This window comes from Simochromis diagramma, unplaced genomic scaffold (genome assembly GCF_900408965.1).
Source record: "Simochromis diagramma unplaced genomic scaffold, fSimDia1.1 OVJJ01000320.1, whole genome shotgun sequence".
Lineage (NCBI taxonomy): Eukaryota > Metazoa > Chordata > Actinopteri > Cichliformes > Cichlidae > Simochromis > Simochromis diagramma.
The window spans coordinates 4,506,045-4,532,734 of NW_024386773.1; the positions used below are offsets into that span (position 1 = coordinate 4,506,045).

Genomic DNA, 26,690 nt, shown 5'->3' on the forward strand with positions numbered 1-26,690 from the left:
ATGGAACAAAAGCATTACAGTGTACTTTTTTAGTTTACTGAGTTTTAGTTTACTGAAATTCTGTAACATTCTGTCTCATCAAGGTGGTTAGTCAAACTTGCTATTGCCAGTTCAAACTGGCCACCATGGAAATAAGGTCAATGTACCAAAGCTGAAAGTAGTTTAGGAGATATGTCATTGGTAATAAATGTGACTGACGGACTTGGTTTATTAAACAGTGACTAAAAGCTATAAGTCCTTGCACATACACTTCACCTCTCACATATACACATACCTCTAGGGGTCTATAAATAAATGATATCTGGGATACACAGAAGCCCACATATAAACAAATACAATAAGACAAAACCTAAGGGGAGTGCTGGGAAACTGACAGTTTCATATTATATGCTACCTAGCCTGTTCAATAATCCACATTATATGACAGAGCTAACCTACACATATTTATCTCTTAAGACCAGTATGCATATGGATGCACATGTTTACGCCCACTTGAAGGTAACTGTTCTTGGCTCATTTATATGTTTACATGTTAGCATAGAAATCACTTATGAATGTGTTTGTTTTTTACTATCTGTGAATTTTGATGGTCTAAAGTGAAAAGGTTCCTTTTATGTTCACTGAGCAGATCACAAGATAATGTGCATTTGTTTTCCATCTTTTCCTCTCTCACGCCGTTTTTTTTTTTTTCATCTCTACTTTGTTGCAGTTTCTCTGATTTTGATTTGGTTTCCCACATACATTCCATTTGTATTGTTTACTTAAGCATATAGTAGTTATATATTATATTTGTAATTAGTGCTAGTGTCAGATTCCATCCATCTTCCAGGGGGCTGGAGTGAGTAGAGCGAGAGGCAGGGTCTGGGCTCACACAAAGAGACAGACAAACATTCACACTCACATACACACCTAGAGGATATTTAGAATCACCTGAGCCCACTAATGGCATGTCTTTGGACTATGGAAGAAACCTGGGATAGCAAACCTACAGAGACACGAGAAGAACTCCACAAAGTTTTTTTAAACACAACAACAACAAAAAAAAAACAACCTCTGCTGTCATTTTGCGGTTTCAAATGGGTAAGGTGGTTTCAGGAATCGTCTCATACTTTAGGAATATTGCTGATAACCAGATTACTATGTAATAATGAAAGTCCTTGTGAAACACCAAGAACAGATTCTATAACCAATGTGTGATATTCTCTCTTCCCAAATAAAAAGGAATACACACACACACACACACACACCACCAAACATCCATTCACCCGTCCCGCCTAATTGTTATTCAAACTATGATACTCTGTTTGTGTAACGTTTTCTGATACAATGGCCCAATTTCTCTACTGCTGATTATTTAAGTTTCGTCTTCTCTCTCCATTGTCCTCTTTCCTCTGCCTATTCTCTAGTCTCTTCCCTCTGCTCTCCTCTCCTAATACCCCCACACAACATATTTTCTCCTCTTCTATGATAAAATCCCTCACGTCTCATGTGTACCGGCACTGTATGCTAATGTGCCGGAGAAAGAAGCTCAACTTTAATACAGTGAGGAGTGTACCTGCATACAAAAAGAAATCTGCTTTGGCAGCAATGTCCTGTGAAGTAAGCTGGTGACTGGGTGAAAACACAATAACACAAAAAGGTTATTTGCCCTGTGAGGGTCCATTTCCGCAAATATTATTGGGTCCCCTATCTTGTGTCAGCATTTTTCTCTGTCTCATTAAGACTGAGCTTGAATTGGTGACTATGGTGTGTGTGTGTGTGTGTGTTTCCAATTTCTTTATTTCTTTTTCAAATATTCACAAGACACTGTAAGCACAGAACAAAAAAAGAGAATGAGTCATATTTTCATACGTGTAACCTTGACAAAGTTTTGTATCATTTTTCCAAAGCTCACAATGGGCAAAGTCAAGTCTCTTTTACATATCTAAATCTTCATTTCACATTTACTGAAAAATTGCATAAAGAAATTCAGTTTCAATGCTGAACTTTTGTTTGGCTACAGGGAAGGTCTAGTAAGTTCTCAAGAAGCACAGGATGTCAAGCTTCTGTCTTATACATTCAAAAAACATAAATATATTTATAGACCTGGGGTAGTTGTTTCTAATTGAAGAAAGGGAATTACAGTTTGGTCCATAAGTTTTAGTTTAATAACAAATTTCTTTGTATTTATTGACTCTGTGCAATGACTGCCAGATAGACATCACCAAATGCTATTTCTGCCTTTGAGATACTCTGACTGGTCTGTAGTGCATCCACCATCAGATGCTGCTTTTTTATGGGCCTTTCTGCCTTCAGTTTCCAGCTTCCAGATCAAGCCACTCACTTGGCCATTTAAAAGTATCCAATTTCTCTTCCTTGAGAAAATCTTTGGTTGTATTTGCATTGTGGTTTAGGTCATTATCTGTTTACACTGAGGTGCTCTCCGATCGGTTTTTCAGCATTTGGCTGAATCTGAGCAGAGTATAGCCATGTACGTAGACTTTAGAATTCATCGTGCTACTTTCATCACCAGTTAGATTATCAATGAATACTAATAACACGGTTCCAGTGACACCCATACATGCCACAGCATGCCTCCACCCACCAGATAATGTGCTATGCATTGGGTTGGTATGATTCCACTCTGTTATTGGGTTTTTCACTCTAATGATGGGCTTCTTCATTTGCATCAACGTCTCTTTGGACATTATACTGAAACAGCTACTAAATGCAAGTTAAAAAGTTGGAATCAACTGTAAAAGTTTTTTTTTTAATATATTTTTCTCTTTCTCTTATATATTATATATCTTAACTTGTTATAAAGTAATGAGGGAACAAGCCTCACCTGGCCATAAAAACATTTAAGTCAATTGTCAAATTACTTTTGAGCCTTTGAAAAAGTGAGACTGTGTACGAATGGCTGCAATTCTTAAACAATTAATCCAAAGCATGTGTTTAATCCCTTGAATTAAAGCTGCCCTTCAATGATGAATTGTTTTAAGGTGTCAGTAAACTGGCAAAATTACAAAAAAATCATTGTCATTGTCCAAAGACTTGTGGACTTATGGCTGATAAAACATTAAATGTCAAGATGAAGGTTAGCTCCTTTTTCTATATGTTGCAAATGCAAAAACTAATTGCTAATTTTACAGTATATATAGGTCCTACACTCCAGATAAAAGTGGTCTGCTTTAAGTATTTTCAGTACAAAAACATTATTTTACGTCAAAACTGCAGCACGGACAGTTAGAAAAAGAGTGCAGGCAATTACGTCCAGCATTAGCTTGGTACTTAGTCCCTCTTCACCATCCCTGGCTTTCAGTGGTCAAGCACTCCCAAAAGGCCAGCATGACATTTTCAAGTGAAAATGCCCTCCTGAGAGGTCTTGTCTAATTACATCAGAATCACACACAGTTTTACAAAAAGCTGGGACTACTCCCCAACAAATCAAGGCCTAGTTGAAATGTGTGGAATATGCTGTGAAAGAGGATATGCACACTTATATTGTACTTGTATAAAGCACCACATAAAGGGAAAAAATAGAGAGCTCAGCTGAAAATTGTTAAAACAGCACTAAGTACGATGGAGGCTAGTGAAGCAGCACAACACACTATGGGTGAAAGACGGCCATATGGAGAGTTTTATTATAAAAATGAAATGTCCACTATTTGAATAAATGAATGTGACAAAATGATTAATGGTACAGAGTCCTAGCATATGCATATTTTAGGGAGTGACAAGGGGAAAAGAAACTTTATAATGTGAAAGTTAACTTTCAGAGAAACAGCAAATTATTTCAATCTGTGGGGTTTTTTTTTTTTTTTTTTTAACACTTTCCAGAAAGAATACAATGTGGAAAGGACAATGTAGTATTATATTTTCTTGTAAAAAAAAAAACAAAAACATTATGGTGCCATTTACAGCTGATATCTTCTGGATGCACCTTAGGGCTAGAACTGCAGAGCATTTTGACTTACTGAACCCATTGAGGTCCTGGTTGGAGGTGGAAAAGGGGTCATCTTTGTGTAAGGTGCTGACTTTAGTGGTGCTCTTATCAGCTGTGGTGACCGGACCCATCTCCCTCTGCTGAGTGGAGCTGCTAGCAGTTTCCTTCTGCTTTTTTGCCAACTTTCTATAGAGGTTCAAAAACATAAAAACAAGGATACACAAAGATGAATTATTCACATACAGAAATGCATGCAATTCCTTACATGCACATGCAGTGCGTAAACACAAAGGCACATATGCAAAGAAATATTCTTTACGGAACAACAATACTCTTTGGAAAATGAGTTATGGTGAGAACACTAAGAAAAGAGAACATTTTCTTTATTATATGCAGTGACTTGAAACAAAAGAGAATAAATGGCAATATAAGAATGAAGAATGAGTTCTATGCACAATAGTGTAGGCAGAGACACATTTCACAGCAAATATTATATAAAACATATATTTTTTATACTTTATGTCAAAATGACAAGGAATATGATTTTGATGATGTATAATGAGTAGTTAAACCCAATCAGGAAGTAAACATGTGCATCTGCAACATCTTTTTAAAAGGTGTGTTTTACCAACAATAAAAAAAAACGTTTCTCCATATCATCATTCTAAGGGGCTGTTTCCTGTTGAAAAATGAGCAAACTGCATAAAAAAGTATTTTTTAAAAATGGCCTATGTATGTATAGAAAAGCCTTAGAAATTACAGGGTAAGCTGTTATTTTGTCCCCTCTTATATTACTACAGCAAGGGGGGAAAATACAGGTGATATGATTCAATGTGGAGAGGCTGACATTCAGTACTTCCAGAACATGTGGGGCTTCTAAACTGACTATATATAATGGTAAGGGTAGTTATGCAGTGACTGCTGATGAGATGCCCCTTGAGTGTGAATGTATCCTTTGATATTTTTTCCACTTATCTGCCACAACGCCCATCTGTTGGCCATTTTGCATAGACTATTTTGAGTTTTGCCTGAACCTTCAGTTTTAGGTCCGCTGAGAGACCAGATGGTAGAAGAGACAGAAAACCATTACAATCTGACATTGTCCAATAGATTCACAGAACTAACAGAAATATCAAGACAAAGCATATTTTTACTATCATATTCTATACAAGGAGGAGGGCGCGATAATATAGTGGTTAGTACTGTAACCTCAAAGCAAGAAGGTTTCTGGTTTGAACCCAAGCTTGGACCTTGTTGTGTGGAGTTTGCTGTGTGGGTTTCCTCCTGTTATGCCGGCTTACTGCCACAGTCCAAAAACTGCTTAAATTCATAGAATAAAGCACTATATAAAATTTAATACAAAATTAAATACAGAATTAAATACAAAATTTTCTTGATGACTTATAAATCGCAGAACGGTCAGGCTCCAGAATATCTGTCTGACTTACTGCAGCCTTATATTCACCCTAGAACTCTAAGATCAAGTGACCTCTTGCTCTTGGCCACTTCTAAGTCGAGGCTGGTTCACAGAGGTGACCGGGCATTTGTGGTTGTGGCGCCGAAAATGTGGAATTATTTACCTCTCCAGATTGGCAAGGCCCCAACTGTCAGTCTTTTCAAATCCCATCTTAAAACACATTTTCACTCATTAGCTTTCAACATCGCATGAGAGTTACCTATCTATCCACTTGGTCACCTGTTACCAGATATTTGTTATTGATGTTATTTGTTACTGTGTAATTGTTTTTATCATCTTTGTACAGTACTTTGGCCAACATTTTGTTGTTATTAAATTTGCTATATAAATAAAGTAAAAGTAAAGTATATAACTGTACGGTTAAATGCGGCTTATTGCCTAAATGTTTTGACTAGTCAGTAAGACAAGAAAAGTGATATGAGTGCCAGTCCATTACGTTTATCTTCTAAACCTGCTCTCAAAAAATGACCGACAAACACAGAAGTGACAATTAACGTGCTACTTTTAAATATCAGTGTGACATATTGTCCTCTAGATACAGAACAATTCGACAGTGTGACTTAAATAAGCTTTGCAGTTTGACTCATCTCTATATGAGGAAACTCTGGGCTTGGACATCACCTTGACTAGACAGATGTGTCCAAATCCTGACCACTCGCCAGACTTTGTGTGTCATTAGGGGCCCACAAGGCTTGTCAAATTTTAAAGCGTGAAAAAGGCTAAAAACATGTAATCTCATTTTGCCTGGATTTAAAAGACAAGAGCTTCACTATCGGAATAATTCGATACCAAAAGCTACAGAACATTAAATTATAAAATCAGAAAATATGTATTTCGCAGTATATGTTGCATTTTGCAAGCATTTGCCTTTAAATGCACATGAACAATCGGTTCACATGAAGTAAAACAATAATACCGTTATTTAAAACAAAAAACAAACAAGTGCATTTTGTTGATGTTAAATGCTCATTGTGCATTTCAATTAATGCACTGTATATTACTGGAAGTACTTATAATTAAAATTGAATAACTAAATGGTACATGGGTCAACCTGTATAAACTGAGAACAGTCTATTCATGGAAGAGTAGCCAGGTCTTCATTACCTGCTTGATTTGGATGATAATAGAACTTGGATGCCAATAGGCTCAGCAGAGTAGCAGCCCTTTAATGTAGAAGTATACCTTTTTATATTTTTTTGATATAAAAAATAACCTTGTGGATGCGCTTTAAACCACCATTTAATGGAATTTACTTTGAAATCATAGGCCCAAGTGATCTACTAAGGGAAACCTGTAAATTGTCTATACTCGTAAAAGAACCATTTAATCTTGCAAAACACTTACAGCGTGTGATATTTATTAAACTACTCACGTCAAATACTTACTGAAGAAGCTGCTACATGATGTGTTCACCTGCAGTCAGAAGTCATATCCAAGGACACTTTGCCATGAAGAGGGACCAGGGATCATACACCCCACCCTGTAATTACTGGACGACCAAGTCTACCACCTGAACCACAGACTTACCACACTGTTTGATTTTAGATCCTAAAAAGGATACTTTTTTTTTTTTAGCATATTCTTTTTTCCAATAGTGTCTTAAAAAGACAGCAGAAATGACAGATGATATTGTATGCTTCAGATCATGAGCCATTACTTTCCTTCTTCATACATTTCTCCTCATATATTTCTCAGTGTTTTCTAATTGGCACCTCAGTTTGCAAATGATCAACAAACTCTATCATTAATATGTATTTCAAAATAGAGTAAATATAAATACATTTTGCAGATTTGTCCTATAAAATTCGTCATACTTCTTTCTCTGTGTTTTTGAGGAGAAAAACCTCCTCCAGAATCCACCAACACAACTTTCTGCTTACTTTAAGTATCTGACATCTAGTCACGAATGGTATACAGTGGGCTGTGTACAAGAAATGGTTATAATAGTTCGATGTGTATGTGTGTTGTTGTTTCTATGAGTAAACACTTGATCTCCTTGATATCTGTGTATGCACTGCAGGTGCTGGAGATTCAGTGTTTTTGGCTGTGTCTAAGTGTTACATGTGTCTGTTGTGTTGGACTGTTGGTGTACACTGGGCAGTGAGTGGGTGTGTTCCTAAGTGACTTATCACGAATCCGCCTAATACGCCTGCTTACACGTGTCTCTGGAAAACCTGCAGTGTCTTGCACAGTCACTCTAAAAGGCAAATAGAGAAAACACAATGTCACTCATACCTATATTGAATAATCGTGAGTCTCTTAACACTTACTTGCTACAGGATTGTTTCACTACTATATGTTGTTAGTGAGACATGAAATTAAAACTATGTACTCCACAAAATATGTCAATAAACATCCAAAGGACACACTGAATCTGTTTCTTGGCTAAACAGCATCTAGAAAACATGAATTAAAAAAAAAATGTTGTGTGTGTGTGTGTGTGTGTGTGTGTTGTATTTGTTAAGCCCACTAAGGGTCAGGAAGCAATAAGTGTGAGGTCAAAAGCGAAAGCAAGATCCCTTTTGATCCCCATGATTCCATTGGCTGACAGAATAATACTAACAATAATGTTTGTTTGTGACTGAGAGAGATATGTAGAGATATGAAATTAAAGCAGTAAACACATTATAGTGTGTGTGTGTGTGTGTGTGTGTGTGTGTGTGTGTGTGTGTGTGTGTGTGTGTGTGTGTGTGTCCACATAGCAGGCAGGTCTGGCCCGGATCTGGTATCAAGCCAGTACTGCTGGCTGACTTCTGGCATGATAAGACGTATGTCATCCAGATATGGGCCAGGCCTGGCATAGATGATACTGTTTATGCGATGGCATGCCATATCTGGCTCGATTGTGGTTTGGTTCATGTGGCCCAGGCCCATAGATAACAGGTCTGGCCCGGATCTGGCATCAAGCTGGCACTTCTGACTGACTGGTCTCATGGCAGAGTGTATGTCAGCCAGATGTGGGCCAGGTCTGGCAATGATGGCACTATTTATGTTCCTATTTTCCTATTTTAGTTAGAAGACCCAAATGCCATGTTTCAATGCTATACTGCTATGGTAGGCAATGTTTCAAATGCAGGTTTGACAGGTTTGTGAATGTACACTTTATCCAAAACCTAGTGACGGTTTACTTATCTTTGCCAGTGGGTGGCTGTAGCTCAAGAGACAGAGCAGGTCAACTACTGATCAGAAGGCTAGTGGTTTGATCCCTGGCTCCTCCAGTCTGCATGTCAAGAGTGTGAATGTGTATGAATGTAGTTAGGAAGCACTCAATTTAGAGAAAGTGTGTGAGTGTGGCATGTTGTATAGAGCACTTTAAGTAATCTGGGAGACTAGAAAAGCGCTATAAAAGAGTCAGTCCATTCACTGAGTTTCATCATGTTACTTTTGCATGTTCTGGCACATGTTGTTATTACATGGCTTGATTAAGATACACATTAGGCTGACATCTGGGGCCAGAGTTGAAACTGTTCTGGCTCAGCACAGGGCCAGCAGTGTGTCTACAACTGGCCCGTGGCTGCACCCAACTTACACATGGCCCACATACCGCAAAGAATGACGGTCCACACATGGGCCAGCACAGGACCACCAGTGTGTCTGCAACTGGCCTTGTGCTGGCCCATGTATGGTTCACATCTGGCAAACCAGATCTGGGCCACCAAAGGGCCATCATTCTTTGCAGTATGTGGGCCATGTGTAAGCAGATTGTGTGGGCAAGATCCAGGCCACACCAATTTTGCTGTGTGTGTGTGTGTGTGTGTGTGTGTGTGTGTGTGTGTGTGTGTGTGTGTGTGTGTGTGTGTGTGTGTGTGTGTTTTTAAAAGCCTGGGATCAGATAATGAGCTGTAGTTGCCCTTAAGCACTTAAGCCAGGGAGAGAAAAGACAGATAAGTAAAAATCAAAGACAGATGATAAGACAGAGACAGAGCAGATGTGAAAAGTGAACATGAGAAAGGAGGAAGACGAATGAAACAGCTCATCAATAAAGAGGCAATAAATAAAAAACAACAACATAAAAAACAAAGAGAGAGTGAGATGAACGATGTTAGAAAGAACATTTTCAGGAAAACTACAAGAGAAAAGAAGGAATGACCTTACAAAGTTTCTCCCATAATCATTTCCTTCCATCAACCCCAGGTTCAACCTTGCTATGCTCCACACCAATTTATAGGCGACAGAACCTCAAAACCTCCTGTGTGATTGGAGCTTAGAGTGGCCTATTCCTGACTATCTGACTGCACTTTGACAGAAAAGTGGGCAGAGATGAAGAGGAAGAGGAGAGCAAAGAAAGGAAAGTCAAATAAAAAAAATGAAGAGAAGGAGAAAAAATAAGAAACGGGAAGTTGAGGAGAAAAATGAAAGGAAAATAAAACCAGGATAGAGGTGGCAGATGAAGAAAGCGACAGAAGTAGAAACAATGCAGCAAAAGCAGGCATAGAGTGGAAGGAGAAGTAAAAGCAAAAGACAAAAACCTGTAACTTGTAGTGTGTGAAAGGCTTCCCCACTCTCCTCCCTGCTCTTTCACCAAACCTCGACCTAGCACACATTCATACCAATAATGGACTCATTTAAATGACAAATTCCTTGCATATTCTAAGTGGCACTGAGCACGACATAATCCTTCTTTAATGAATGTCACGGCGGCAGTTCATTAAGTACTAAGGTTACCCTGCCGGGTGCAACCACGGCAAAAATCATGGACTTCTTTGTGGCCAGAGCGACATTAATTGTAGGCTGTTTGATAGGTTGATAATGAGAGATTTTTGGCAGAAATGTCTTTTTTTGTGTGTGAGTGTGAGAAAAGATACATTATGTCTGCAGTAGTAAATGTAATTCTTTCTTATTTGATGTATTAACCTGAGCACTTGATGGGTCCATTTCCAAAATGCTGTATATGTAAAATTCATTACCAAATATCATTACCAAAACTCATTGCTAATTATATAATAAAATACAAAAGTTTCTATCCAGGGAGTTAAAGTTTATCTGAAGCTCAGGAGGTAGAGCAGGTCATCTACTGATAGGAAGGTGTGTGGTTTGATCCCTGGCTCCCCCACTGTGCATGCCAAATATCCTTGGGCAAGATACTAGCCCCAAGTTGCTCTTCGATGCATCCATCGGAGTATGAATGCGTGTAAAATGCTTGTGTAAATGGGTGAATGTGGCAATTTGTATAAAGCACTCTGAGTGCTCCAGGACAGTAGTAATGCTCTAAGATCTAAGAATCAGTCCATTTACCAGTATATTGTTTTCAAGATAAGTAGGACCATTAATTTGAAATCAAAATGGTAATGCAGTACAGCTGTTTCCTTCCTTCCTTCACCTTTTAGACATCCATCTCTATATTTCAGTAGCAGAGTTACTGTTTTGACTCCATGGAGGAGATTGCTGACACATAGAAAGATAATGGCCAAAAAATTTTAAAATCACCTTGTCCATTCTTATTCAAGTTTTTGTGGAAATGACTGATTCTTCAATTTTCAGAAAGCAAACTCTGAACTGAATTTATTTCATGGCAGCAAGTATGGCTTGTTGATACAAACTCATGCCAGGAGAATTGCATTCATTTTAGTTGAAGCTTGGCAAGTGATCATGGCAACCTCAAGGCGTCCAGTCAAACATGGGAGACACCATTTGTTTCTTTTGTTGAGTGAGAACTTCTGTATTATGGCTAGAATGGCGTCAGCCATTTGGTTGGCAACTAGATAGCTCAAATATCCTCGAGCCATCCCCAGCCAGTGCTGAAGTCAGACAGGCAGTCAGTCACTTCAGGATGACAGCAGTAGCTCCAGAGGAGGCTGCAGGCGAAGCCCAAACAAACTTTCATCTGCGTATCACAGGATTTAGAGACAGACCCAACAAGGGAGGGAGAGATTGAGGGATATAAAGAGAGGTGAAGAGAGAGATAGAGGTTGAAAAGACAGAGTGAACCAAAACACACAAACACACACTACAGGATTGCAGGAGTCTTGTGCAAATTTAAATCCCCTTCTCATCTAACAGTAAACCTCCTTGGGCTATAACTGTGCATCTATGTATATATGGGTGAGACTGGCTGTGCATTACAACCAATTGTTAAAAGTGGGAAAAAATGTATGTGTATTTTCAGCTTCTTATTATTAATTACCCATTTTCTACATATTTAGTTGTCATATGTTATGTTTATTTGTATGTTTCCATTAGGGCTGGGGTATATGGCCTCAAATCCATATCGCGGTATAATTTGAAGCATGTGCCGTAACGATATATATCACGTTATATTCTTTTCTTCTGTATAACGTATTTTACACACTATAAGGCACATTTAAAATCCTTTAATTTTCTCAAAAATCGACAGTGCGCCTTATAATCCGGTGCGCCTTATGTATGCATTCTGTTTGTTCTTACTGACCTGACCCCGATTTTATGTGGTACATGGGGCTCAAAATCTGTCAAAAAATAATTTAGTACAACTTTGGTAAGCTACGAAGCTGCACCACTTGATGGATTGTCGGAGCATTACGGCTATCGTAGTCAGGAGCCTCGTGAGGTAATCTAGGTCCAAAACTCTGTCTGCTTCAGGTCCCAAAGTCAAACGAACACTGCAGCATCACTGAGAGTTAAAAACTGTCTAAATTCTTTCATCTTTAATAAAATGGTCAGCGTTGCTACTTTACCAGGTGTAACAATTAAGTTTAACATCCAGGCATCCATGAAAACAGAATTTATTGAATCTAACGGAGTTGGAAGTTAGCAGGAAGTTAGCTCGCTAGTTTCCACCTAAACATGAGAGAGATTTCTGAAAAAATTAAAACATACAGCTCTGCTGTCACTTCCAACATAAAGGAAGACAGAAAACTAAACAGCAGTGACTTTTTTAGGGTTACTGAAGTTGGGCTAGCTGATATGTAATGATGTGCTACGTGATGTTAGCATAACATAAACAGTGAAGCTGGAGGATGAATGCTAACTTTTTTCCACTCGATCAAACTTTACGGGAGGGTTCCTGATGGTTAGGGACAAATGCAATCGCATGGCAGGATGCTGTAAACGGACCAAACTTCAGTCAGGAGAACAACTGAGATAATCCATCCACAATACGAGGTTACTCATTAATATACTGCAACAACATGGGAACAGAGCAGCTGCGACAGAATTCAACATTAATGAATCAATGTTACGGAAGTGGATGAAGCACAGTTTTTGGCTTTCCTCATATTCCAAAACATGCTTCGTCTCTTTGCTATTACTGTTGTCTGGCATAATTTGCAGATGATATTGCTTGCAGCTGCTGCGATGCTTTTGACCAAAACAGGCGCAGCTTGATGACACCATCAACACGAGCTATCGCAGTAGAGCGGTATAGTCAAAATGTCTACCGTTGGCAAAATTCATATCGTTTCTACCGTATACCGTTTATACCGCCCACCCCTAGTTTCCATCATATCTTTTCTGCTTGTAATTGTATTTAAATTATGGAATTTTGGTCTTTAGAGGTACTGATAGTTATAGTCAAAAGAAAAATGACAAGAACTATATTAGGTTGGTTTGACAGAGACTTTTATCAAATTCAAATATTTTATATAAATCAAGGTCTTCATGCATTTGTGTCTATGTGTAATAATCCAAACTGTCATCTAAGGGCATTGTTCAAGCTTACTCTGTCAGTCTGTGTGTGAGCTGTACATTTGTCCAGGGCTGTTATTGTGGTGTGTTGGTGTATGATTTTGACTATTGTTACAAGGATTATTCTTAAGATGTCTGCTTGTGTCTCCACTGACATATTTATATGAGATTCAGCATGGCAGGTCATGCTCATTTTTTCTATGCCGAGACAAATTAAACACTGTCACGAGTGTGCAAAAGCAGGGAAACCACAGTGATGGCTGCTGTCTTTCTAATTGTGCCAGTTTCATATTATAAAAAAGCAATTTCCAGTGGGTCAACAAGCCTCAGGGGGGCTGTTTTAAAAAGAAGTGTTGGTATATGATGACTTTTCTACTCAGTAAGGAGCCTTCTGGAGATCTGGAGGAAATTTTCAAATGCTTTGAAGACAGCTGCAGAAGTGAAGAGTTTTAAAAATTCTCAGCAAGGATTTGTGCAGGGGCTCGGGGCAACAGCGTGCATGTGACTGTGCAGGTATACTGGTGTGTGTGTGTGCGTGTGTGCGCGCCTGTACGTGTTTCTGCATGTATGAACAGACAGCTATAATAGTGCCTCATTAGAACTAGTTAATAAGGAAATAGCCACTTGGTAGAGAAGATAATAGTGAATTACATTGACCTTTTAGGATGAAAACACTTTAAGAGACAATGCAGATGAAGTCTGGCTGAAATTAACCCTCACTGCCAAACTCACGCTGTAGTTAGTTCAGCCACCCAAAAATATCAAAAGACTTCTTCTCATTGTTGATTATATAAGGTGTACATATTTTGCATAGTGTTACTATTACATTAATTACACTATTACATTTGGTTAGTCAGTATAGCAGGTGAATATAACTTGTGAATGTAAAGCAGAATGGTCAGAAGTATTAGACTTAAGACTAATATTTAATAGCAAAGCTATTTGAGGGCAGTTACTATGCAAAATGTACATACACAGTAAATTGAGGTTAATATGTATATATCTCCTTTAAGTGAACTTAATATTGATATTACACACTTTCCCCAATCTTTTTCTAATATGTCACATGCAGTTTATGTCACATGTAGTAAAGATTAAATGAATGAATACATTTTACCTAACATTTGTTTTTCCTAGCAGCTAAAGAGGGTCAGTATTTCTAATATGGCAGCGTAACACTGCAAACTATGTTGTATCTCTCCTGTGTTGAGCAATTTTATTGGCAAGCTACCAAGTGCCTGCTTTTATCTTGCTCTAGACTTATGTTCAAGCCAAATAACATTATTGTGACTGCACGCTGCAGTGTTTGTGTACCAACCATCAAATAAGAATTCGTCTTTGGCAGGTAATAAAGTAGACATTTTATCATGCAGTGCAAATGACAAGCTGGCTCTTAAATATATATATATATATATATATATATATATATATATATATATATTTTTTTTTTTTTTTTTTTTTAAATAATAAATAAATAAGAGAGATTGATTCTACGATAACCATTTTTCTGAAAGCTGTGATGGCTTAGAGGATTTAAATGTTTTGATAATTAAATACTTTATACTTAAATTTAGATACAGGTTTAACAGTATACATGAAAAAGGACAAAAATGTAACAACTCAAAAGGTAGCGATTAAAGAAAAGAGTAATGGACTGAGAAAGGAATTTTTCTGATGTGAAATCTCTACTTACAGGTAATAAGAGTAGGAATAAGCATGTCTTCTGAAGCATGGTGAGGTGAGGCCGATGATGACAACAGAGCAAAACCCAGAAGAAGGACAAACACATTGGATTAGTTCATGAGTTAAATGAAAATGTAATTCTGACTGTATTTATTTTAAATTGATAAACTACCTGTTTTTCTTTCAACTGTTTTCCCCAACCTACCTGTACAACCTGCCTGTCTGAATCCTAAATTTGCTTTTCTATGTGTCCTCATCGGAAAACATTTGCTGTCATTTAACTTTGTTTTTACAGATGCTGAATGGGTTATTTTTTGCTATGAAGTATGTATTAGTACATCTAGTTGCTGACGCATATAATTAATTTTTCTATACTGCATGTTGGATTAATATATTTTGCCTTCGCAAAATCTCAAGAAAAAGTTCATGCTGAGGCATAACAGAACATCCAAGGAATATTCTAGAGTGATGTCCAAAGATATATTTGGTTAAAAAAAAGCTTCATTGTAAGTCAGCTGTGAACCGGCCAGCAGTCAATCAAATAAATTGGATAAGAAGATCTATGACTTGTGAAATGATTACTTCACTCACCCAAAAAATTATACTTTTTTTATAAGAGCTTTACCAGGTCATTAACTTTAGAAGATAAAAACACATTTATTAATCCATCATTCAGTCTTGTACCCTGATGTTAAAACTTTAACTTTCACCCACACTATCAAATTATTAACTGAATGACTTTTTCTTTATAAAATTTGAAAATTAGATAAAAGAAATAAAACAAGACAGTTTCAATATACAAATCATTCTATTAATAGGATTTGAAATAGTCGCATTGGACTTTCGACAACTCTGACCAAGGTGTATGATTTGTGGGTAGTTGAAAGAAGAGGCATGGTACTTCAGAAAGAAGTACATTCATTTTGTGTTGTAGTACACATTCTACAGTAAACAAAAACAAATGTATGTCCAGTACTTAATTAGTCTTCAACACAGGTCTTACTTTGCTGACAGCATTAATGACCTACAACTTTTATTCAATGTAGCATATGCTAATGTGCTAGCAATGGGCTCTGGTCTCCATTAATTTAACAGGGACTCAGGGGTATTTCATGGTCTATGCTGTCATTATGTTATATATAACTGAATGGCTTGCCCTGAAATATATTTTTTAACCTGTAGGTTTTTCAATACGGCATGAATACTTAATTTTGGTTTACAGGTGAAAAGAAAAGTAAATATAAATACACCACTGATGCCTCCATCACCATTTGGCAGGTAAGTAAATGAGATAGATCGAATGAGAAGTGACAAAACAAACCCAAAGGGAGAGGATGGAAGCTGGAAGAGTAACACACAGAAGCAAGGAGGTAAAGGTTGAATGAGTGTGGTTTGTAGCAATAATATCTGTACAAGGCCATAATTTTACTCTGGATTGTGTTTAAAACCGTTAATCACAGAAAACGTACTAATTATGTCTGAAATTTAATGAATTGCAAGACTAGTGAAAGTAATAATAAAAATCAAATTAATATTATAAGGACCAACATGTTAAAGCTAAGCCAAGAAAATCTTTAACCTTTTACATTTTTTCTTCTCCTTTATCCTGTTTTTGATAATAAAGCCACAGGTTTATTCCACTGCACTGTACTTGACTAATATGACATGTGTATCAGTGTGTGTGTGTGTGTGTGTGTGTGTGTGTGTGTGTGCTTGTTCTGCTACTTCCTCAATGGTTTGTTGGTAACTTTGCCCCCCAGCATACATCCTTCATCTATGAGTGGCCAGAGATTGGGATTTCATAATATGTCTGGACACACAACACACACAAACATACACACTCATACTTCATCAGACTGAGTTGTTATAGCACGGGAAAGCCAAGCACAGTTCAGAAGGATCAATACTTCCATTCCACTTCACAGAGGAGCACACCTTACACAACTACTGCAGACTGCTTCAATCAGTCAACCTATCTGATATGCCATCTTAATTACTTACATAATATGAATTTTGTAAATGCTGACAAAATACTTACTATAGCTTTTCATGTGACAGAGAAGTTACTGGCCGTTAGTAGGGCTGATATACATGTGAAAAGCGAAATGTTATTAACTGTATTAACTTTTTACAGGCTTGATGTTTTTAATAAATGACTTCTATACTTTATACTCCTTCACTTTTTTCATCCAGCCCCCTTTTTTTGTTCTCATTCTGTCTGTTTTATTGTTCTATTCTTCTCCTTCTGCTTCTGTTTTTCATCTTCTGATAATAATGTGAATGATAAACTAAATAAATAAATAAGACAAAAAAAGACTAACAAGAGAAGCATAGAGACTCTATAGTACTTCCTACCCCTCCCCCCCAAAAAACATATTTCTAACACTAATAACACATTTATAAAATGGCATGGTTGGATAAAATGGGTTAGCTAGCCAGATATAATAACAGTTACCAGCCTGGAGGGGCTACTTTGCTATATTTAAGGGCAGTAAAAAAGTATAGTAGATATAGCGAAGGCAGCAGAGATGGAATGAAAAATCATTTGTAACAGAAGAGTTATTTTTGAGTTCTGGGTGCACACAGCAACACTATTGTAAGGCAACGAGGTGGGGCAAAATAATGTTTTACTCAATGCTTACACATATGTTTACATGAAGATAGAATAAATCTGCCACAGCCTTTGAAAAGAAATGTAGTTTGTTTTAAACCAGCGCTTCATAGCTTTGTTGTGGAAACATTAGTGCAACTGAGACAAATGTTGATGAAACTGGTATTACATCAAACCACAAATCAATATCTACACCTAATTCTAATGTCAATCCCCAAACAAAGAACTGTCCTTAAGCAGAGCTTTGCAAAAATGTGGAAAAAGGTCCTCACTTTTCCAAATGTCCTCACTGAAATGGCCATAAACAAATACTGGTCCTCATTAAGATAGCTGAACAAGTGACTATGTGCACATAGTCACACCCATAACCCTCTTTAAGAACTCTGCTGACATTGTCCTTATGATATTAATAAAATGCAGAGCACTGGGAGCCCAGCTGTAAAAGTCATAGTCGTTAAAACTGGTCATAAATATTAATATAGTGTAGAAAAAACACTCAACCAAGTTATTCAGGGTACCGTGTTTGAGACTGATTAAATGGGGCAGAGAGAGAATGAGAAGAGACCAGGTTGGATGAGAAATGGGGAAAAATCTGAACTTTTTGTTAACAAGTTACACCTAAGGTCTCCGTGTGTAGCAGTAAAAGCATGTTAGTTAAACCTTTTAATATGCGACTATGATAGTAAATTCCGTGTTTGAAGGACAGAAAGTTAAGAAACACAGGGTATCAATGAAAGTGAAATCTCTTCAGAGTGCTCACCTCTACAGCCAAGTTAATTTGAGGTTTAACAGAACAACGCTTACTTGACATGTACGGAAGGAGGACGCTACGATGGAATACGCATATGGACACACAACAACACTGAGACATAGTGAAAAAAATGACAAGAGAAAAGTACTTACATATGCATGCATAAATGTCAAAATAAATAAGTTATTTGACAAATGAGGGGTGGAAAAGGAAGCCTTTTAAAACACTGCATCTCCACACACAAGTTCTGTAGTTTTTATCTATAGATTTGATCATTATGGCTTTGGTTGCATAAAACAGTATGAGACCACACAAACATAGAAACACTGCTCATATCACCCACACTCGAAAACTAAACCGAAATTCATTCTATGCAATGCTATGCCAACTACGATTTGATTATCGAGAAATGCAATTAACTGTTTCATATGGCAGTAGAATACACACACAGTATTTGCATGGCCTATGTTTAACCTTGTCTATTAGATTATGTGTTTTCAGCTTTTAGGCTAGTCGACTACTCTGATTCTTTTTCTCTTATTTAAACAACTAGTAAATTAGCCACCCAGAATATCCATGGTGATCACACAGTATGAGTTTGTACATTTGTGTGAGTGTGTAAATGGTTTGCCATCACCAATTTTAAATGTGCTGTAAGTGGACCATCAAGCATTTATCTCAGCAAGCTGCAGAGTCCATTATTCAACCATGTGTCACATCTGCAGAATAGGGGTCAAGTCCAGCTCTGTTGTCAGTGCACGTGTGTGTAAGTGTGTCTGTGTTAACACCTCCAATTTATCTACTGATACGTCCAAGTTTAGCATGGAAGAATTCGGTACTTTCAAATTTGTGTGCTTCTTAATATTTCTCTGCGTGTTTGTGTACATCTTCTAGTTTAGAGACAGAGTTTCAGTCCACCAATGTATTGCATGTGTGTACGCACTTGCATACACGGGCACAGACACAAACACACACACACACACCACTTGGCTTCACAAGAGCCTGCCATTTGCAGTGGATTCAGCCTGAGTCCATTCCCTTGGCTGACACCAGTTTCTAATCGCCTCATTCCTCTTGTTATAGATGAGAACCCCAGGGTGTCGTATACAATCTAGAAAGAAGATGTGTCCTTTTGTTGTCTCAAAGTTAAGAGTCATCATTTATATATATTTTTTTCCAAAAAACTGTTAATCTTGGCATTCTCACAATTTTCTAAAGGAATTAATACAAAAGCTCTTTTCCTCACACACATTCATATAGCACTTTATCTATCTCACATCCACACCTAAGGCCAATTCGGACACACCGCTTAACTTAATATGTATGTTTTGAATGTCAGAGGAAACCAGAAAACATGGGGAAAAAAACCTGTACAGCTATGCATAAGGGTCAAGCAAACGCCCCGGAAAGGAGATTTCAAATCAAAGAACTCTTTGCTGTAGGTCAACAGTACTAATCACAAGATATATATTAATCATAATTCATTTCAGCATTTTTTTAATAAACAAATGAACTGCTGCTCTTTGCGGCAATGATTACAACTGCTAAATCAGGATTATGATTAATCTAAAAGTTTCAAGAAAATAAACCAACAGTTTTGGCAAAGTTCCTACTTTCTCTGAGCGACTGTGCACCATCCACAAGGACTGTCACAACCTTTAACATCTAGCACTGCATCAATGTCAATAAACTTCCTAAAATTATCAGATTTGGGTCGGCTTTAAATATATGAAGAAGAACTATGTTATAGAATTCCAAGTTCAAGCCACTGGCAATTTAATCTTTATATGCTACTACTTGTCTTTGGCCAAAAAATCTTTGGTAAGTAATTTTTGACTCTAAATACTTTACAATCCCACAGAATACGAAATGAAATATTTAATCTAAGGTAAAAAGAAAAAACTGTACTTTATTGCAAAGTCATTGTAGCACTGCACTAAATATAACCCAAGGTGTCTAATCAATAGTTTAATTTTATGTTATATGTATATAGGGTTATCCATATATAACCTTAAGATGCAGGAAGGGGATTTATTTGAGAAACAGATAACTACCATGACAGTAACAGAATGGATTGTCTTTGAGCCCAGAACAGTGTAGGTGGAGATATTTGTGAAGCATCGCATTTCATTCGGCAAGACATACCACAAATCCTAATCACCCACCTATGTTTTTGTTGAAGCCAAAAACATAATTTCTCTCCTAAAGTTTGATTAATTATTTAACTTTTTTAGCTAATTTTAGGGCAGGCTGGCTTGATTCCTGCATAACTGCATTATACCTACATATAATTAATTACACCAACCTGCTATCAATTTAGAAAGCACCATAATGTGGGAACATATATTTTTTTCTCTGTCTGAAATTCTGTTGATGGAAAATTAACTGCAGATATCTTGCAAATAATGAAACAGTTTACAATGTTTATCAGTTTGTCAAAGCAAATGACTGGTAGAGTGTTGGGCAGATAAATCTCATATCAGAGGAAATGATAAGTATACTTTGATGCATTGAACGTCCTCAGAAATTATAATAGTTTTAGATGTGCAATTTTGACAGGACAATAAAGTAGCAAAAAGCACAGATGGTGTGCAACAATGTGTAAATGTTCACATTAAATAAATTAAAGTACTGACAAAGTGACAAAATATGTTAGAAAGTTTTCCAAAAGCATCTTAGATTAACTTTTCTACCTAGCTAATAGTAACAGCCAAAGCAGCCATTAAAAAATTCCATTCACACTTCAGTTTGCTACTAAAACTTTGCTAAAACGTATTCCCCAAGTTAGACTTTCAGTCAGCAAGGAAGAGAGATAAGTATACAGACTAATGATACTATTACAGGTAGGGTGCCAACAACTGCCTAAATGACTTCTAATGTCTAACAATGGAACTTGCAAAGTAACATTAAAATATAAATTTCATTTAGTGGCATAAATCGGGCAGCAAAAAGGCAATCAGAGGCACTTTAAGTCTCAGTGGTAAAACTGCTGAGAGGAAATTGCATACCACAGTGATTAAAATATTAGGCGTTACATTTTCATTGTATGAAAGAAAACAAATATGTGACCCCCAAATGCCTTTACATGTTGCTTAGGCCAGAACATTCTATGGTCCTTTTCACCAATACTAAGATTCATAACCAAGGTGATTACACACTGTCTGCACACTTATTATATTGAAAGGTACACACCATGTATCCCAAGCTTTTTTGTTTGTTTTGTTTGTTTGTTTTTCCCCAAAATGTACGTCTGATTTTTAGATTATCCCAATTCAAGGTGAAAGATGGACAACTGGAAAGTCTTTCAAGAAATATATGGAGGAACGTTCAATTATATCATTAATGACATTGTTTTGTAGGTGTTATAGCTAATGAGTTTGTCAAATATGAGAAGAATAATTCTCAGCAATTTAATATTCAATGACAGTGACAAGATGTATTTGGAAACTACTAAATGCTGAGGTGCAAATCACATTGAAGAACAGTGCGGAGTGGATGTGGTCATGTCTAGAAGCAAACATACAATACCCCACGCTCAGAGTTCTCCATGTGTGAATCTCTCTATCGGAGCAAGGGCAAGGCAGGTACAGGACGGGACAGGAAGGGGTGGAGCCAAAGACAGGAAGCAGGAAGATAGAGAGAAACATAAAAGGGCGTGAGACTTGATTCAAAGAGGACGAGTTGAGAAAGACATCTGTTTGTTTGTTTTTTTTTAATCGTTTGTAATGCATTCCTTTCATTCCCTCACATTCATTACTTTTCCAATTTATGCTAAGCATTTGACACCAAAGTTCAGAACTAACATAATAGGGCTGGGACTCTTTGAAGCACCTTATTTGTCTTGTATATATATGGTCAAAGAGGAGGCAAATATGTGAACTGTCTCTAGCTTACATTCCTGTGACTCACTGTATTTTTTATTAAGGAGCTACCAAATATTATTAAATTGTTAATATTGTATAGTGCATAGTGACAAGCAAAGTCACTATGCATTAACTCTTTCAGAAGATAAATTTTGTGATATTACGAGAAGTGAAAAGTTCATTGAATATATGAAGCATAGTATATGAAGTTTATTTTTGCTAAGAGGATCTAGTTTAACCATTTGCTTTTGGACCATTTTGGACCATCATCACCATTGGTGAAAATCTAAAATGTCAAACTTCACTGAATACAATATAAAAAAAGTCACTTTTCAAATCAAAGTTGAGGATCAGAGCCCAAATTCCTCTATGAGAAAGTAAAAAGCTCCAGCCTGCAGATGTGATTCTTCAAAATGTTTGGTAGCAGTTAATCTTGAGAACTTTTCAAGACCCCTACACTTCGGGAGATGAGTACTGCACTGCTAGCCATTTCGAAAGTTGTGCAGTAAACCCAGACTAGGTTTACGATCTCTCTCAAGAGTGAGTCATCACAAGACTAAGAGTGTGAGTCAATAAGTTCATTAAGGCAAATGTGAATACGTTTTCAGGTGCAATACATTGTTGTTAAGCATAAGGTATGGCTCCGATACAAGCCTAGAACAAATAAAAGCTTCAGTCTGAAAGCAGTGCAGCATTCAGTCTACACCATTTAAATTTCAAGGTCCCGTCCCTGTGAACTCTGTGCCAATTTCTGTGTACCTACTACTTTTACACTCCTTAAACTCCTGGGAAGTTCTATCCTTCCTACTGAAATTATGTGTTTGGTCTTCAAACACTTGTTTGTCAAGTTGACACAGCTTTTATGTTTAAGTGTGTCAGTGGTACCATGAACACTCTCCATGCATTTTTAACATTCACAGGATTCAACAATCATTGGGCTGTAAATTGTGATTTTATTTTTATTTTTTTTTACATCTTGAAGTGTACCATTGTGCTAGCCTTCACCAGTGCACATAACACTGAAAAGTTTTGGCCAAACTAACATCATAACAATTCACGGCATTGAATTATGTATTTAACATAAACTTGATCAAAACTATTGTTTGTAGTTGTTGTTTTGGTGCTTTTTTTTTAACTAACAAAACAAATGATTATTGTTATCACCATCATCACAATCACAGGAAAATTGTGCAATACTGGTATTTTGCATTCAGATATATAGAAGCAACAGTATATACAGATATAGGCACAATAAATGTTTGCAAAGGTTTCCACAATGTACAGACTAATAGAAAACTAAATGTAATCACTTATGATTATGTAGAAGTGAGTAGTAAGGTTATTGTGTGTAGATACTCCATCAAACACCTATTGTGTGTCATTTTTTATGTCAGTTTGCTGTGTTTGGGCAGTGGGTGTGTAGTCAAATTTCAGATTTTCTTTCTGTGTAATGGATGCATAAAAGTTTTTGACAAAGTTCCAGTAGTAGTTTTTTTTAGACAAACATACAGAAACAATTGGATATATGACTTTAACTTTGAGTTTGTGCACTTCTACATATGTGTATACTATTTACTTAAAGTTATACACCGTGGTAAAACCATGAAACAGACAAGGGTTAATAACTTCAGTAAATTTGCTTGTTTGCCTGACTAAACTCTCTTCTGTGTTCTTTCTTTTTAGATGTTTATATAATTAGTTTTTATTTAGAATGAGAATTTAATTCACACCTTTTAAAGTTGTTGTGGGCATGAAAGGCGTATGAAAGCTTCAGATACAATAATACAATCACAAAAGGCAGTTATTGAGCCAGAATTTGAAATAGCTTGGATAAAAGGAAAAAAGGGGTGAAATAAGTTTAACATATTTTCCATCAATTTGCAGTTCCAAAGATGTCACCTTTTCTCAATTACTTGGTTTAGGTCTGCTTCTCTGGCATTACAAACAGAAATCAGCCGGTGTACAGGGAGCTTCTGGAACATTAATTATTCATTGATTCTCCTCTTAACCTTTCTATGAAAAGTGTGTCTTCTGGTGCTGGTTCTTTGAGCCCTCAGGGCTACCTGGCTGTAGAAACACTGAATCCCCATTAAGCCTTCAGCCTTGTTCAGTGTTATTCACTTTCACATACATTATCAGCAACATGTCCTGGCTTTCTTCAGAAAATAAAGTCCATTTGGAACACATGTAAAAGTGGTCTAAAAGATTAATTGGACAGCTATGCGCGTACTTCCCGACAAAGTTTTGGTGCAGAGTAATTTATGAGGTTTAAAAGGCATGTAAAACACTTTCTGTTTAAAAAAAATCTGCCACTGGGACTGGCTGAAGTATGCAGTGTAAAATATAGATGATCCCAGATATATGGTAAAACCATCACTGTCTGAATCCATTCAGTTGGACTCATATTATCGATTGTTTTTCTTTCTTGTGTCTCCATGACTCCCCACTATGTCTTGGTACAATTTAATAATTTCCCTTTTCTCACATTTTTCCTATCTTGATATGTACTCCATGATTTCATTTGACATATATGTGCCCTTTAATTCTGACTGATGGCCTCGGTCAGCTCCGGTTCACGAGAAGCATCCCAACTGCTCCTTCTTTTCTCTATTTTTTTCCCTACAGTGTCATTGCTTTTTTTGTCTATATCTACTGTTGCAATGTTTGCCCTCTAATTGGCTTTTTATGTATATTATGCCCCCCCCCCCAGTCTGGTTAGCATCTCATTAGCATATCCACTTGACCCCAGGGTTAACCAGTGCTGCCTGGTTTTCAATTACCATATTCCTTCCAATCTTATACATTTGTCCCTTCCTTCTGTTACTCTCATCCTTTCCCACTTTTATTTTGTTTAACTTCTATATTCCCCATTTGTGCCTCCTTCTGATTTCTCCACCTTTACCTTTTTTGTTATATAATGTATTATCCTCCTTTGGCTCTACTGGATTTGTAATCCTCTTATTTGGTATATTTTCTGTTAGCCTGGGTTAGCCTCTAATTAGCATTTCAAACTGACCCAGTGCCCTGCCTGACTTTATATTTTTGCCTGAGTACTCTTTTGCTTGCTTAAAATGGTTACAACGTTATATTTGACTAGCAATAAGGTATCTGCCAGTTTTCCCTCAGGGCATTTTTATCTGTTCATCAAGCTTAATGTTCAAAATTCAACAGCTGTTCAATAGTAACAGGTTATGAACAATTCTTTAATTTAGCAAATGCAAGTTGAGAGCATCCTTGTTGCATTTAGACAATATTTTGTCCTTTTTCTCTCTCTCTCTGTGGAACAGTATGATTTTACATGACATTGTGCTTGATTCAAGCTTTTTGCTAACTAATAATTTTAGTCTAAGGAGCTTGGAAAGAAAAACACCTGGACTTCTTTAAGTTTCCTTGAAGATGTTTCACCTCTGATCCGAGAAGCTTCTTCAGTTCTAAGCGCAATTGATGGAGAATCCCAGATTTTAAGCCCTATGGGAGTGTCCCCAAGAGGGTCATGGACCCCCTATTGATCCTCTACCTAATCACACGAGCCAAAGTGTGAAAATGGGTGTGGGTCACTATCAGCCAAGGTTTTAGGTGAACTCATTTTGAGACCATGCCCCACCATATCATGTGACTTACTGAGATCAAATGACCCTAGATGTGAGTGAGCACTGAGGCATCTGGGACGGGATCTCAAAACTGGATTATAGATTGCAGACAGCTGGTGTTGTAAGACAGCCCCTCTGTTCAAAGATGGTCTTCCACGACCCTCTTAGGAACATTCCCAATAGGGCCTTAAAAATCTGGGACTCTCCATCGATTGCTCTTAGATCTGAAGAAGCTAGAGGTGAAATGTCTTCAAGAAAGTCAAAGAAGTCCAGGCTCTTTTAATTCCAAGCTCCTTAGACTACTATGACCTGGACGGCTGAGAAGCTTCACAGACAACAAATAATTTTAGTTTTACACAAGCAAGTAATCTACCTGAGAACCTGACCTTGTTCAGTGCTATGGTATTTCATTTTAGTGGATGTTTGGTCGATATTAAAACACAACTTTTTACTTTAGGAATGGAGACAGTACAGATTTGTAAAGCATCAAACAATCTCCAGTAGCTATATATTCCTTCCAAACACAGTATTACGTTTTGTAAAAAAAAAAAAAAAGAAAAGAAAATCTCAGTTTTTAATGTCTAAAACAGAAGGACCAAGTGAACATATTGTCTAAATGTATTTCATCACACTCCCGTGCAGCGTTTAGTTTTGAAGTGTATGCAGTTTATAATAAATACTGATAATTACTGATCTCTTAACGCACTATAGAGTGGTTACTGGAATGCATTTGCAAGTGTGTCATTATTTTCTAATTTGACTGGTAACAGAAAATAATCCTCACACTATTTAGTTTTTTCTCTAATTTTGCTGCCAAGTTAATGTATGTTTTAAACCAAAACCAACTTTTTGGGAAAATAAAAAACAACCTGTGACACAAAAATCACAAATGTAAAAGCAACATGAAGGATATGAAGGTTAGTGAGGAATGGGATAATTGATGGAACAGTATAGAAAACTAGAGAAAGTAACAGAAAGAAAGGCTGGTGATGGTGCAAGCCAGTGTGCAAGTAAACAACGATACAGAAAGCTTTTTATATCTGCTAAATGGGTTATATAATACAGTTTTAAATATATATAAGTCTCTGGGGAATAGTATAATTCTCATTTATTTGTCTTTAAGGATTATAAGATTAAATATGTCGCCAGGTTTAATACAAAATTTTGACCTTTTATATCGCCAGAAGA

At 36.9% G+C, this 26,690-nt stretch overlaps 1 protein-coding gene across 11 annotated transcripts in view; it reads right to left on the reverse strand.

Moving 5' to 3' along the window:
* Positions 1–26,690, reverse strand: part of ptprt (protein tyrosine phosphatase receptor type T) — a 226,045-nt gene that overhangs the window by 67,215 nt on the left and 132,140 nt on the right. For 7 of the 11 annotated variants that reach the window (XM_040004222.1, XM_040004204.1, XM_040004213.1 and 4 more), the window contains 2 exons: positions 21,578–21,610; positions 3,957–4,111 (listed from right to left, as the gene is read on the reverse strand). In XM_040004222.1, the coding sequence (XP_039860156.1) occupies positions 3,957–4,111; positions 21,578–21,610 (188 nt within the window). Of the gene's footprint in view, positions 1–3,956; positions 4,112–14,697; positions 14,728–21,577; positions 21,611–26,690 lie in introns of all 11 variants that reach the window. The other 4 variants (XM_040004228.1, XM_040004209.1, XM_040004190.1 and 1 more) reach the window with 3 other exon arrangements.